This window comes from Cyprinodon tularosa, unplaced genomic scaffold, assembly GCF_016077235.1.
Source record: "Cyprinodon tularosa strain WSP-4 unplaced genomic scaffold, ASM1607723v1 ctg407, whole genome shotgun sequence".
Taxonomy (NCBI): domain Eukaryota; kingdom Metazoa; phylum Chordata; class Actinopteri; order Cyprinodontiformes; family Cyprinodontidae; genus Cyprinodon; species Cyprinodon tularosa.
The window spans coordinates 1,390,842-1,406,809 of record NW_024039127.1 but is presented as its reverse complement, the minus strand read 5'-3'; the positions used below and the strand labels follow the sequence as shown (position 1 = coordinate 1,406,809).

Genomic DNA, 15,968 nt, shown 5'->3' with positions numbered 1-15,968 from the left:
AACTAAAGTACTATCTTGAAATGAATAGCTCTCCTGATGTATCTCCTCTCGTCCTATGGGACTGTGCCAAGGCGTACATTAGAGGCCGGATTATTGCATTTGCAAGTGCAAAAAAAAGGATAAGGTAGCAAGGCGGCAAGAATTGGAATATAAAATAGCACATTTGGAACAACAACATAAAAGGACGCTAACTCCCAATTTGCTCAAGGAGATCAAACAAGCACGTAGAGATTTAAACAGCTTGATCATGGAACATATTGAGGGCAGTTTGAGGTTTACCAAGCAGAAATATTATGAGAATGGAAACCGAGCAAGTACTCTTGGCTCTGAGACTTAAAAAACAACAATCCTCTAATATAATACATAAGTTGAAAGCTAGCAACTCAACACTTACAAAACCGGATGAGATTGCAGGATCCTTTGCTGAATTTTATAAATCATTATACACCAATACAGACACCTGCACTAATGATAAAGAACTGACAGAATTCTTAAAAGATATAAATTTAAAACAGTTATCGGACATGGAGGCAAAGGGACTAGACGAACCTATCAAAGAATCGGAAATAACAGAGGCCATCGCTGCATTACAAAATGGTAAAAGCCCTGGACCAGACGGTTACATCAATGAATTCTATAAAATATTTAAAGATACATTAACACCCCTACTGTTAAATGCCTACCATGACGCACTGCAATCTGGTATCCTGGCTCCCCCCTGGAGAGAAGGAACAATAGTTGTGTTACATAAAGAGGGAAAGGATCCTACCAAATGTGAATCATATAGGCCAATATCTCTTTTGAATACAGACCTACGCATATTAACATCTATATTAGCAATGCGGGTTAATAAAATCATAACAAATATTGTCCACCCAGATCAGACTGGGTTTATTATTGGGAGATATTATGGTGATAATATTAGAAGATTGTTAAATTTGATGACCCATCCAGATACTAAAGGAAAGGAAGCAATGCTACTATCATTAGATGCCCAGAAAGCGTTCGATAGAGTATCCTGGCAATACCTTTTTCAGACACTGAAACGTTTCCAATTTGGCCCCAAATTTATTAGGTGGATACAAATTCTATACTCCAACCCACAAGCCGCTGTTAAAGTGAACGGTTTTTTATCAGATCGATTTTCCCTGGAGTGAGGATGTAGGCAAGGTTGTTCTCTTTCACCTCTACTGTTTGATTTGAGTATTGAACCACTGGCACAGCTTATTAGGGACAACATTAAGGGACTCACAATAAATGGAGAACAACACAAACTATCATTATATGCAGACGATGTACTTCTTTACCTCACTGATCCTACAGTAACAATCCCACATATAAAACACATTATTTCCACATTTGGGTATTTCTCAGGATATAAAGTTAATATAGAAAAAACAACAGCCATGGATATAGGGAATAGAATCTCTCACACATTCAAGGCCGAGAGTGGTTTCAAATGGCCAAAAGAAGGAATTAAATATTTGGGTATCATAATCCCCCCACTGTTAGGAAACCTATTTGATGTGAATTACACAACCTTAATTCAAAACATTAGTAAGGAGCTGGACAGATGGTCGACCCTTCCCTTATCCATGATGGCCGTGTCGAATGTATACGAATGAATGTATTACCTAAATTACTTTACCCTTTCCAGATGCTTCCTGTAGACATCCCTAAATCTACATTTGATAAATTAGACAAGTTGATTACAAAGTTCATATGGCAATCAAAACGCCCGAGGGTCAGACTAAAGGTACTTATGTTGTCCAAATCACATGGAGGTCTTAAACTTCCAAACTTTAGATTGTATTTTTGGGCTGCGCAGCTGAGACCTCTAATAGCATGGCTACAAGAACCTATACACACAAGATGGCTAAATATTGAGAAAGGCACATGCAAATGGCCCTTACAGACCCTCCTTTTTTCGGATACCCCGCTTAGGGAAATTCATATGAGCGAATGGACTAGGACCACACTGAAAATTTGGAGGAAAATAAAGATAACTTATGGACTGCCTAAATCAATCTCAGCACTAACCAACATTGGTCTTATAAATGATTTTGTTCCCTCACAGATGGACCCAGGATTCAGAAATTGGTCAAAACAAGGCCTTATAAATCTACACCAACTTCACAAAGATGGGAGTCTTAAATCATTTGAACAATTAAGAGTGGAATTTACACTCCCCAATACAGATTTTTTTAGGTATTTACAACTAAGGGACTTTTTAACAAAACACAGAGAGCGGACTACAATCCTAGAGCCCACTAAAATTGAAGAATTCCTGATAAAACTGCAAACAGGTAGAGGGAATAAGAAAATTATTAGCCATTTATACAAGTTATTTATAGATATGGATCCAAACAAAACTCTACAGACCAAAGAAAGATGGGAAAGCGAAATGAACATAGATATACAGCAAGACAAATGGGAAGAAATATGTACTACGGCGCATCAAGTCACTAACTCTAATACATGGCGAGAATTTAGGTGGAAGATAATAATACGTTTTTTCAGGACACCAGCAGTCATATCTAAAATGGGGTTCATACACTCAGATAAATGCTGGAGAAATTGTGGGTCACACATCGGCAACCATACCCATATATTCTGGACATGTCCTAAATTGGGAAAATTTTGGGACGATATATTCGAGGCCCTCAGAAAAGTATTTCAGAATACCTTTAACAAAGACCCTGAGATGGTACTTTTTGGATTATTACCAAAACACGTTACTGGAAGAGGAAAAAGGTACCTTCTACAAATATTACTGATTGCAGCTCTTAAATGCATCACAGTTAAATGGTTGAAGCCTGATCCGCCAACATACAAAATGTGGATTGAAAAGGTCTGGGAAATCTATTTTATGGAACAAATAACTTATCGCCTGAGGCTTCAAAAAGACATATTTGTTAATAGGTGGAAACCGGCCATGACCATATTAATGCAGTAAAACTTTTTATTTTATTTTATTTTTTTTATTATTATCATTTTTTTCTCTCTTTCATTCTATTCTATTCAATTTCTATTGTATTTTTTTTTATATTTACTTATTATTTTCTATTAAATTTTTATCCCATTGGTGCTGCTTATTTAATTACTAACTATATTTATGTTTGTAAGCTACTTATGTTTAACCATGTGACCTACTTTACTTTTAAGCCTAACTTGTTGTATATACTTTCAAAGTTTTGTTCTTTTTTATAACTTTACCATATTGAGCGGCAGCCTGAATGCAGGCTTGTATGTATATGTCTGTGTAAGTTGCAAAAATTTAAATAAAAATTAAGTGATAAAACACAAAACCATCCAGGAATCTCCTCGGTCTCTTTTTATCTCTTGAAGGACGTTTGTTACTCATATTATCATGCGCTTCACTCTGACTCTCCGCTCTGTCGCTCATCTTTTCCTCCTCACTCTGCACTCTTCGTCCGTGCAGCAGAGGGAGACACAGACTAGCATTCGCGGGCATCCTGGAGCGGCGGGAAGTCAATTACCGTAATAACACTATGCAGGTCTGAAAGTGCAATTTATTTTCTTTCAAAGACAGTTTGAATTTTTCTGATAGTGCAAACCGTTGCAGAGTTACGGTAAGTTGAAGTGGGCTTGTGAAATGTGTCGCGGGCGACACGTTCGGTTTCAAAGGGTTAAATAAAAAATAAAAAGGGTTCTGTCCACTAAAATGTGTCTGAATGACTAAAATCGGAACAATCCTGTGACTGTTAATGATCCTGAAGGTGTTTTAAACATTTGCCTCCTTAACTCAGACCCAGTCTGACGCCAACAGGCGGTTCTGAAGGATTCCAGAAACCTCACCTTCACCTCGGCTGATGGTGGAGCAGAACAACATCTCTGAGTCTGATGGTTCACATCATTAGGGGAGAAGAAAGAGGAGATTAATGATGAAGAGGATGATGGGGAGGAAGAGGATGATGGGGATGATGAGGATGATGGGGAAGAAGAGGATGATGGGGAGGAAGAGGATGAAGAGGATGATGGGGATGAAGAGGATGATGGGGAGGAAGAGGATAATGGGGATGATGGGGAGGAAGAGGATGATGAGGATGAAGAGGATGATGGGGAGGAAGAGGATGATGGGGATGAAGAGGATGATGGGGATGATGAGGATGAAGAGGATGATGGGGATGAAGAGGATGATGGGGATGAAGGGCATGATGGGGAGGAAGAGGATGATGGGGAGGAAGAGGATGATGGGATGATGGGGAGGAAGAGGATGATGGGGAGGAAGAGGATGAAAAGGATGATGGGGATGAAGAGGATGATGGGGATGATGGGGAGGAAGAGGATGATAGGGATGAAGAGGATGATGGGGAGGAAGAGGATGATGGGGAGGAAGAGGATGATGGGGATGATGGGGAGGAAGAGGATGATGGGGATGAAGAGGATGATGGGGAGGAAGAGGATGAAGAGGATGATGGGGATGAAGAGGATGATGGAGATGAAGAGGATGATGGTGATGAAGAGGATGATGGTGATGAAGAGGATGATGGTGATGAAGAGGATGATGGGGATGAAGAGGATGATGGTGATGAAGAGGATGATGGTGATGAAGAGGATGATGGGGATGAAGAGGATGATGGGGAGGAAGAGGACGATGGGGAGGAAGAGGATGATGGTGATGAAGAGGATGATGGGGATGAAGAGGATGATGGGGAGGAAGAGGATGATGGTGATGAAGAGGATGATGGGGAGGAAGAGGATGATGGGGAGGAAGAGGACGGTGGGGAGGAAGAGGACGATGGGGATGCAGTGGAGAACCCCCCCACTGCTGAAAATCCTGGATCACCAGTATATCAGAACCAGAACCTCATCAGACCCAGAAAATCCAGAAGCCCTCCAACCTCCAACCTTGGTGAGGTTCTGTCTCCTCTGGGTCCGTTTCTGGTACCGCCCAGCCCTCATTCTACCAGCTCTGGTTCTGATCAGTTGGACCTCTGTGTGAAGAGTGACCCGTCCACTCACCTCCTCGCCCTGCTTCCTGTCCAGAACCACCATGTCCAGCAGCTCGGCCTCCGAAGGCAGGTTCTCCTCCTTGATGATGATGGGAGGGGGCGGAGCCTGAAGGGAGGGCGCGGCCTGTTGCTGAGGAGGAGAGGGGTTGATGATGACAAACACGGGGTGGGACTGAGGGTGGACCCCGCCACAGTCGTCCTGCCGAGGTCCCTCAGGGGCTGCCGTAACGTGGGGAGTAGGACCAGAACTTCCTGTCCCGCCTCCGTTGGGAGCGAGAGGGAGGAGGGGGGTGAGGGAGGCGGGGTCTCCGACGTTGGTGAGGTAAATGGGAGGCGGGTCACTCCGAGGGGCTCCAGTCAGGTTCTACAGAGACAGAGACATGTCATCAGAACCAATGGCTAACTGGATGGTACCATGGACCAGAACTGGTTCTGTTCATATGGATGTTTGGGTCAGAACACAACAGAAGCAGCGTAGAAGATTGGATCCATCCTGATATCAACAGTCCAGGCTGGTGGTGGTGGTATCATGGTGTGGGGAACGATCCTGACACCATCAGGACCGATCAGAACATCACCGCTGACCATCTTAAACCCGTCAGAACCACAGTGAACCAATCTTCTGATGGTTCCTTCCATCAGGCTGAAGCTCCGGTTGTCTCCATGGAGATCTCCGTCCTACAGAGGCTCTCAGGGATGAGGTGGAGCAGAAGGTTCTGTTCATGGACGTTCTGCCAGAAACCTGTGAGCCTCTCTAAGGAATAGTTCTGGGGTGGAGCATAAGCAGGGGGCGGGGCCTGCTGCCTACCTGTGATTGGCTGCTGGGGTTGGCTGGGATCTGCGGGCTCAGGGCCGGAGTGGGACAGGGAGACGTCTGTGTGACGATCACCTCGAGAGACGGGTCAGTGGCGCCACCTGCAGGCGGAGATGCTTTACTCTCTGGCAGCAGGCAGACCTGAGAACGAGAAGACGGTTTGGTTTTATGGCCTGAGGATGGCGCTGCAGGACAAAGACCCTCCCCAGACTGGACTGGACCGGACTCACCGCCTTGGGGGCGGAGTCCTGCTGCAGCAGGAGCTCTGATTTGATTGGCCGAGGGTTAGGAAGGTTCTGCAGGGACTGGATGGTGAAGGTCGAGTAGAGGCCAGACTTCATATAGTCGTTCCTGGAGCTCTTCTGGGCGGCGCTGGGTGAGGAGCGCTGCGGGTCGACAGGCACCAGTGGATCAGAACCAGGCCGTCACATCGACAGAGAGAGAAAGCGCAGACAAAGGGCCATACCTGGAGCAAGCCCTTCGACTGGCAGCCTGAGGACACGCCCCCCGGGCCTTTGGGCTGGCTGCTCAGGTCAGCCGGGTCCTTCTTCTGGGCGTCCTCGGCGCTGCGTGTCCCGTCAGGCATGGACGGGTCAGGCTGACTCACAAACTTATAGACAAACTTCTGACCGCTGACCTTCTTAATAATGTTCTGAAAGAAGAGAATAGAAACATCAACCAGAAAACCTACCGAACCCTGCGGCACGCTCCGACCCAACGGCCAACACGCTGGACCTGCAGCAGCGCTTCCAATAGATCTTTCCTTTGTTTGGTTCTAGAAGTTCTTATTTAAACCCGACCCGGTATCAAAACCATAGACATGATATAAGAGTAGACCCCCCCGCATCGAGCGCTTTCGCCTATGAGCCCCAGCATGATTTGGTGGCGCCATCATGGAGCGGTCCACAGCTCCGCTCTGTGACGAGTTGAGCAGGAACATCATCAATTTTAATCAACTTTAACTTACTGAATATTAATTTTTAAAGTTTTTTTTTTTTTTTTGCTGGAAATACACAAATGGTTCCTTTCATTAAAATATTCTCAGAGGGGTTAAGAATAATAAAATATTCTCATGTTGCAAAGCACAGCCAGTCAGACACTTTTATAATTTTAATACTATATAAACAAACAACAACGGAGTATTAGGGCCATGCAAGAGATTTATTATTTATGATCATTTCAAGAATAAAGTCGTAACATAACGAGAATAAAGTCGCAATGAGAATAAAGTAAAATTATGAGAATAAAGTTCTAATTTTAAGAGAATAATGTCCTAAAATTAGGAGAAACAAGTTATATTTCATCCCTACTGACCGCCAGAGGCGGTGCTTCAAGCACTGAATGATCCTTAATGCGCATGCGCAGGTCGAGTATTAATGACAACAAAGTCAGCTGTGACCTGCCGGGGACCCACGTGACTCTATATAGTCACGTGGCACCCGGCAATCAATCCCTTTTGTTCTTCTCGCACGCAGGTGTGTTGAGTACAGGAGTGTGGTCGTGTGAAGCTGGTTGCTTCTGTGTATACCACTAGTTTCCTGGCTGCTTGTTGCTGGTAGCCCCGTGACCGGGTTTGGTCGGAGCTGCGGGTAAGTCTCGCCCTCCAGGGGCTGCACAAGCTGCTTTCACCTTACCAGATGTGCGGTGACTGGTAAGTTTTCGTTCTTTTCTCAGCAGTAGTTTACTGTTCGCTTTGATTTGCCACGTTAATTTTGTGGCTCTTTTGACTCACGGTAGCGTTTCTGCTCGCGCTGAGTTGTTTTCAGTTTGTTTGCCTAGGCCCACCAGTAGCGTTTCTGCTCGCTTTGGGTTCTTCTATAGTTTGTTTATCTACACTCACCAGTGGCGTTTCTGCTCGCGCTGAGTTGTTTTCAGTTTGTTTTCCTAAGCCCACCAGTAGCGTTTCTGCTCGCGTTGGGTTCTTCTATAGTATGTTTATCTACACTCACCAGTGGCGTTTCTGCTCGCGCTGAGTTGTTTTCAGTTTGTTTGCCTAAGCCCACCAGTAGCGTTTCTGCTCGCGTTGGGTTCTTCTATAGTTTGTTTGCCTAAACTCACCAGTGGCGTCTCTGCTCGTGCTGAGTTCATTAGTTAATAATCGATTTGCTAGTGGCGTTTCTGCTAACGCTGAGTTTGGGACCTCTACGGGGGTTTTCCTACAACGGAGTCGCCAGTAGCGTTTCCTGCTCGTGTTGACTTGTCCTTGGTAGCGGGCTGATCACGCCTTTCAGCAGTATGATGCTGGATAATTTATGTTGCTCGACCTGTCTGGCTCCACTTCAGCCCGATGACGGGCATGACTTGTGTCCCTCCTGCCCCGGTGTGGAACATCTCCGGGAGGCGCTGACAGATGACGCTTGCCTCAACTGTCGCGTCATGCCCCGGTCGGTCAGACTGGATCGGTTGGCTGCACTGGAGCAGACTACCGACTGGGCGGGCGCTTCGCCGCGTGCTCGTTTGCCGATGGAGAAAGCGGTGTGCAAGCGATCTACTGTGGCTGCACCTTCGGTACCGACAAAGCGTGCTAGACGGACCGATGCAGGGAGGTTGTCCACGAGAGTGGATCATCTCACTACTGAGCTGCCCCAAATGAAAGCCTTCCTCCAGTCCTTTCAGACTGCTGGTGATCGTGGCACGGCTCTCCCTACCGAGCAGGATGAAACGTCAGTCAATGACGACGATGCTGTTTCTGTGGCGGCCTCTGGCACCTATTTCTGATAGGACCTTCCGGAGCTGGGCTCCGGGGCCTCTGGGTTGGACTCCATTGCCTCCCAGGAGGATACGGGGGAGTCTGTGACATCCGCTATTCGAACGGCTCTTGCCCGTTTACAAATTAGTGTTCCTCAGGCCCAGCCTGCGGCTTCCAGCGCCTTCTTTAGGCGCAGTAGGTCAGAGACTGCCTTTGTGGTTCCTCCCTCGGTGGAGTATGTGCGGGAACTGCATGCTTGCTGGTCAGACACCAAGGCGTTTTCACGTCTGACGACGGATGGCAGGGTCCTGGCAGCTATGCAGGAGGCACCCAAGGTTGGCTTGGGGCAGATGCCAGCGGTGGAACCGGGCATTGCCTCTCTTATAATCCCGCCTGATGAGGCCTTGCGGCCCAATGCCCGTTGTCCGCGTCCTCAGTGCCGTATTACCGACGACCTTCTCTGCAAGGCCTATGACTCTGGGGCCCGCATGGGCCGGATTGGGAACTCTCTCTCCCATCTTATGCTGGCCCTGTCTTCCTCCTTGGAATCTGTTCTGCTGGATCATGCCACGCAAGGCCTGGTTGATGCATCTCTGCAGGCCTTTGCTCTTATGACGAGGGAACTTGGACGCACACTCTCCACACTGGTTCATTCTCGCCGCCAGGTCTGGTTGGCGCAGTTACAACTAACTGAGCCTTGTAGGAGGACCCTCCGGGCCCTGCCTGTGGTCCCGGGGGAGCTGTTTGGTTCTGCGGCACTGGACGCCTTGGACCGTACGGCTCAGGCCTCTAGAACGAGGCAACAGCTGGCAGGGCTTCACAGACGTGATCGCCAGCCAGTAAGCACCTGGGCAGCTGCGGGTCCTTCACGGAGGTCCTTGGTGCCTTCTCCTTCTCCCACTGAGCCCCAGGGTCTGTTACCAGGTCAGAGATCGGTCCAGAGACCTGCTCTAGATTGGAGGAACAGAGCTCGAGACCAGGCTGGGACAAGGTCCTTTCATCCCTTTCGAGCCGCGCAGTCTGGCCGGCGTCCTCCGGGGCCTTCGAAAGGCCGGGGGACCCGCAGATGATGCCTTAGGGCCGGCGGTCGGTTATTTTTCCCCGGGACAGCTCAGCTTCTGGGCTGCCCACACCCCGGACTTGTGGGTGTTGTCCACCCTGTCCCGGGGGTACCGTCTTCAATTCCGCCGCCGGCCACCTATCCCTGGTCGGGTCAGGATGACTGTGATCCACGACCCGGTGAAGGCACAGGCACTGAACCAAGAAATCTGCACCTTGCTGGCCAAGGGTGCTATAGTGCCTGTGGACCCCCTGCTGGATCCAGGGGGCTTTTATTCCACGTATTTTCTGGTTCCGAAGAAGACCGGGGGCCTGCGTCCAGTCTTGGACCTCAGAGGCCTGAATGTGTACTTGAAGGCCATGCCCTTTCATATGCTGACCACCAAGGAAGTGTTGCAGGCGATTTCCCCAGGCGATTGGTTCACTTCCATAGATCTCAGGGATGCTTATTTTCACGTTCCGATCGCTCCGCCCCATTGGCGGTTTCTTCGTTTTGCTTTTCAAGGGAGGCATTTCCAGTTCAGGGTCCTCCCGTTCGGACTTTCACTGTCCCCCAGGGTGTTCACCCGATGTGTTGCAGCGGCCCTCTCTCCTCTGCAGGCACAGGGATTGAGGTTCCTCCCATATCTGGACGACTGGCTCATTTGTGCTGCGACGTGGGACCAGGCGGTTCAAGATACTCGGTTAGTGCTCCATCATGTGGGATGCTTGGGCTTGCAGGTGAACATGGAGAAGAGCAGTCTGACTCCCTCACAGGAGACTGTCTTCCTGGGCATTGCCATGGATTCCATCTCAATGACTGCTTGCCCGTCACCCCAGCGTGCTCCCGGAATTCAGGCGCGGCATGGCGCTGCCTCTTGTACGGTATCTTCGACTCTTGGGCATGCTTACAGCTGCGTCCGCCGTAGTGCCCTTGGGGCTGCTGTCATTGCGGCCCCTCCAGATGTGGTTGAACAGCTTGAATCTGGATCCCACACGGAACACTCATCGTCTCCGAAGACTTCGGGTGGGGCCTCAGTGTCTTCAGTCTCTGTCCCAATGGAGGGTGAGGTTGTTTATGACCACAGGGGTCCCGCTCGGTTCCCTCCCGTGTCGTCGGGAAGTTGTGTTTACAGATGCATCCTCCACGGGCTGGGGTGCAACCTGGCGGGGTCAAATTGCACAGGGGACATGGTCCCAGCGGCAGGGCAGGGAACACATCAATGTCCTGGAGATACAGGCTGTACTTCTGGCTCTTCAGAGCTTTCTTCCAGGCTTGCGGGGGAAGCACGTGCTGGTGAGGTCAGACAACACCACAGTGGTCTTTCACATCAACCACCAGGGGGGAACGAGGTCAAGGAAACTGTTGTGCTTGACTCGACGGCTTCTGACCTGGGCAGCTCCACGCATAGCCAGCCTCAGAGCAGCCTACATCCCAGGGCCGGAGAACGTGCCAGCAGATTTTCTATCCCGTCAGAAGCCGCTTCCAGGGGAGTGGAAGCTTCACCAAGAGGTGGTGGACTGCATCTGGAAGGCCTTTGGCAGGGCGGACGTGGACCTCTTTGCCTCAAGGGACGCATTTCACTGTCCCCTTTGGTTCTCGTTGGACAACAGCAGCCCTCTGGGCCACGATGCTCTGGCACACGACTGGCCCCGGACCCTCCTTTATGCCTTTCCGCCATTCAGCCTACTTTTTCAGACTCTCCTCAGGGTACGTCAGGAGGGGCACAGGGTCCTGCTGGTGGCCCCCTACTGGCCAGCGAGGACTTGGTTTCCTTTACTGTGCGAGCTCAGCTCCGGCTCTCCAATGCGTCTCCCCTCCAGGAGAGATCTTCTTTCCCAGATGGGGGGTCAGATCTTGCACCCCGAACCGGACCGGCTCCAGCTCTGGATTTGGCCCCTGCAAGGCCGGGGTCCACCTTCTCAAGATACACTGGGTCCATAGGGCATACAATGGCTAATGCATGGGCGCCGTCCACGCGAGCTGTCTATGCTAACAAGTGGACGGTCTTTGCGACCTGGTGCCGTGATAGAGGGCAGGACCCAGTGCAGTGTTCAGTTTCTGACATACTGACCTTCCTGCAGGCATTGCTGGATCAAGGACGGTCTCCATCTACCTTAAAGGTGTATGTGGCTGCCATTTCCTGTTGGCATGTTGGGCTGAATGGTTGTTCTGTGGGCCGAGACAAGGATGTTGTACTGTTTTTAAGAGGTGCTCGGCGTTTGCACCCACCCAACCGCCCTGTGGCACCGGCGTGGGACCTTTCTCTTGTGCTTGAGGCTCTTCGGTCCCTCCCATTTGAGCCCCTGGCGTCGGCGGACCTCAAATGGCTCTCACTGAAGACTGCGTTCCTTTTAGCTATGGTTTCCGCAAAACGTGTAGGGGAGTTACAGGCTCTCTCGATCACGAACCCTGCTGCCGCTGGAATCCTGATGGCTCAGGCGTTACACTGTGGGCTGACGTAGCATTTATTCCTAAGGTATCACTGCCAGCAGGCAGCACCCAGCCTCTCCATCTTGCCCGGTTTGACTCCGGAAGTCCCTCTGAACCACTGTGTCCTGTTCGTGCCCTTGAGACATACATCAATCCCACGGCATCCTTCCGAAAGACAAATAGCCTTTTTGTTTGCTACGCTGGCTCACGGAAGGGTCAGGCACTTTCTAAGCAGCGACTTGCACACTGGGTTGTGGATTTGATCTCCAAGGCTTATGTCTTGCAGGACCGGCCACTGCCGGCGGGAGTGAAATGCCACTCTACAAGGGGCATGTCGACATCGTTTGCTGCTATGACTGGGGTGCCATTGGATGTTATATGCCGTGCGGCCTCCTGGAAATCACCTAGTACCTTTACTCGGTTCTACAGGGTGAATGTGGCTGCGCCCCATCCGCTTCAGGGAATCCTCGAGCAGCATGCCTCTACATCACATTAGGTGGGTGGTGTAGTCGTTGTTCCTTGAATGTTGCTGATTCCTCGTGACCTTGTTGATATGAGTCATCCAGTGCTTGAAGCACCGCCTCTGGCGGTCAGTAGGGTTGAAATAGAACGAAAGTTACTACCGTAACTACGGTTCTATGAATCCCGGATGACCGCCAGAGTGCTTGGTCCCTCGGAATCTCTGCTTTCGCGAGAAGATTGAGGGATTGATTGCCGGGTGCCACGTGACTCCCCGGCAGGTCACAGCTGACTTTGTTGTCATTAATACTCGACCTGCGCATGCGCATGAATGATCATTCAGTGCTTGAAGCACCGCCTCTGGCGGTCATCCGGGATTCATAGAACCGTAGTTACGGTAGTAACTTTCGTTATATTTTATTACAACTCTTCCAAAAGGCTCTTTCTTCCCTAAAATGAGGAATGTGGAGCATCATGTGAAGTTCTACTTTAGCATCGGTTTGACCAATCAGGAAATCTTTTAGCAGCAGCATCAAACTGGGCAGGATGTCAAAGTGGACTCTGGTTGCTGATTGGTGGAGCTGGTCGACCGTCATCTGCTGGGCGGAGCTCCAAGCTTTCTTTCCGAAACGGGTTGGAATATGATGACTTTATTCTCGTTATTTTTCTTGTTATTTTTCAGGAATAAAAGTCGTAATATTTATTCTCATAATGTTACGACTTTATTCTCGAAAAAAAAAATCTCTATTGATTATATGTTATTATATGTACAGTATTTTATTTGTTTATTTTTTTTAAAATACTTTTTTTAACTGTCACTCTGTTATTTTTAGACATTTTTAGGGTCTTTTTAAGGTGTGATCTCTTTTGCAGTAATATTTTGCAGCTGTAACACAATTTTAACTCTCTGGGACAATAAGGGATTATATATATATATATATATATATATATATATATATATATATATGCAGTTTATTCAGTAATTTCTTCCAAAGCTCTGATTCCTTCACTAATTTATCCCTCGAACCCTGATGTCAACAATCCATCGATTCAAACTAAAACACGCCGCACATTTCTGAGGAATCCTTCTTCTGTTCTGCTTAAACCAGCAGGTTAAGGGAGCAGGTCGACCTCCCCAAGATGGTGGCGATAATTTCGCTGTCTGCTCTTATATGCATGTCTATGATGAGGTCAGCAGGCAGAACCAACCTTGTCGTAGTAGTAGCGGAGCGCCCGGCTCAGTTTATCGTAGTTCATGTTGTGCTTGTTCTTGCGGAGCCCCCAGAGCCGGGCGACCTCCTCAGCATCCAGCAGCTTGAACTCGCCATCCTCCCCCGTCCAGGAGATGAGGTGCCGCTGGCGCTGGTCCTCCAGCAGGTGGAGCAGGAACTGCCACAGAGTGATGGAGGGGTCCAAGGCTGGAGGAACCAGAGAAGGATTTAGAGACACAGACAGGTTACGTCCGTTAGGCAACGCTCACACTGCAGGCCTCGATACTCAATTCATATTTTTTTGTGAAAACAGATTCGTTTGCTTTGTGGTTCACATTTCCAAATATATGCGTCATACAACGCAAACGTCCCGCATGCGCAGAAGAGGACGCAATGACATCACAAGCCAGCGTGCTCTCTGTTTACGGCAGTAAACATTGATAGTAGTGCCAGAGCGCATCTAGCGATCTTTCCCAATCTTAAAAACAGAATCGTTTCAAGATGGTTAAACATACATACTGCTCTCTGCATCATCATCCGCCATGGTTGTTGTTTTTCTTGTCACTTCTTCATAGCAAGACGCAGAATAGTGACCTTTGTTGGGTATTAATGGCGTTCAGGTCGGATGAATGCGACCTTGCCGCTCAGACACGGGTCGCATTTGAAAAGATCCGATTAGTAACGGATTCAGGACCACAGAGCCAAGTGGCCTGGGTCGCATTGGAACAAATTGGATCTGTGTTGTTCAGACTGCAATGAAAAGACCAGATCCAGGTCGCATATGGGCCAAAAAAATCGGATTTGGGTGACTTCAGGCTGCGATGTGAACGTAGCCACAGACCTACCACCAGAACCCCGAAGGAACGTCTAAAGAACCAAGTTCCATCCTGGTATCCAACCTTGATCGGCGCAGCGAGTCGGCCGGAAACACGGGCCCATATGGATGGAGAACAGGTTAGGTCGCCATCTTTTAGAGAATAATCTGAACATTTGGTTCTACAGGGTCTGCTTTTAATGAGGGGGAACCTAAAGCCGGGCGTACACTGTACGATCGTTTGCCCTTTTAGGGCCGATTTTCCAGTCATGCGTGAATTTTTCAATCGATTTTCAGCTTGACGGTGCGTCGTGTCGTATACAGGGGGTAACGAGGGGCGATCGGCCTCTAACGACCACATCAGGAATCATAAGGTCAGGAGAAAATCAAACAAATTAAGTTGGTCGTGGGCAAACTGCTCCGTGCACAAACAGTGAAATGGAGTTATTTCTACATCCTGTTCAATAAATGATCAGTGTTCTTAATTCGGAGTAATTTTCATGTGAATGTGCTTTACTGGAGGCATCCATGTTTGTCAAAGAACACTACTGCCACCTACTGGTTAGTGACGTCACGGTGCGGTATCAGCTGTTGATCAAGTCCCAGTGCTGTATCTGGTGTTTGTCACAACGCGCTATTATCCAAGTCATCTTGAAAACATTCTTCTTCCAAATGTTGGCTACATATTACGGGTTTTTTTCAGTGTAGTCCTGTTTCTCTGACTGTGATTGGCTGGATGTGCTCTGGAGGATCAGGAATCAGAAAGGTGGAATAACTCTTTTTTTTTCACTTTTACCCGATGTATTCCAGCATCCAGCTGCCATGCACGTGGGCATTGTCAGTTTCTCTATAGCTCTGGTGAATTTCAATGGTGAAGTCCTCTGGAAATCTTCAATAATTGTTGTTGATTGCAGATGTTTCTAGTAGTTCCCATTGATTTAGCTTGGAAAGCGGGGAGAATGGCGCTAGGCTTACCGCACCGTGACGTCACTGCTGGAAGATGGCAGGAGGGAGGGGCTACTATATTTGGGCAAAAATGGCCGCTCCCAGACTCGGTGATCGCAACGAAAAATATTGTTATCATTTTTTTACCGATTAACGCTAAATTCATTAAATCACCGCAAACATTTTAGTTTAAGGTATAAATAATGATCCATTGATTATTCCTGCTGACTTTTCCTTTAAAGCCAAACTGAATAAGTAAATATTACTCATAACATCTGCAAAGCAACGAAAGAGAACAATAATTGTTCCTAAAACGGATCCAAAGGCAGCAGAACCACACAAACACCAAGGCTCTAAATACACGATCCTGAGGAACCCCACAACTAACAGGAGGATATATTTGGGCAAAAATGGCCGCTCCCAGACTCAGTGATTGCAACGAAAATGATTATTTTATTTTTTTACTGATTAACACTAAATTTGTTAAATCACTACGAACGCATTAGTTTAAGGTATAAATAATGATCCATTGATTATTCCTCGCTGACCGGACTTTTCCTTTATCAACTCAGCAGAGGATTATTACAA

The 15,968-nt window shown here is 48.1% G+C and overlaps 1 protein-coding gene across 1 annotated transcript in view; it reads right to left on the bottom strand.

The window, feature by feature from the left end:
• The window catches only part of elk1 (ETS transcription factor ELK1), a 29,334-nt gene that overhangs the window by 11,472 nt on the left and 1,894 nt on the right, over window positions 1-15,968 (bottom strand). The window contains exons 2-6 of the mRNA XM_038298393.1: window positions 13,620-13,828; window positions 6,257-6,442; window positions 6,021-6,176; window positions 5,785-5,931; window positions 4,987-5,340 (exon numbers count right to left, since the gene is read on the bottom strand). Of these exons, the coding sequence (XP_038154321.1) occupies window positions 4,987-5,340; window positions 5,785-5,931; window positions 6,021-6,176; window positions 6,257-6,442; window positions 13,620-13,828 (1,052 nt within the window). The remainder of the gene's footprint in view (window positions 1-4,986; window positions 5,341-5,784; window positions 5,932-6,020; window positions 6,177-6,256; window positions 6,443-13,619; window positions 13,829-15,968) is intronic.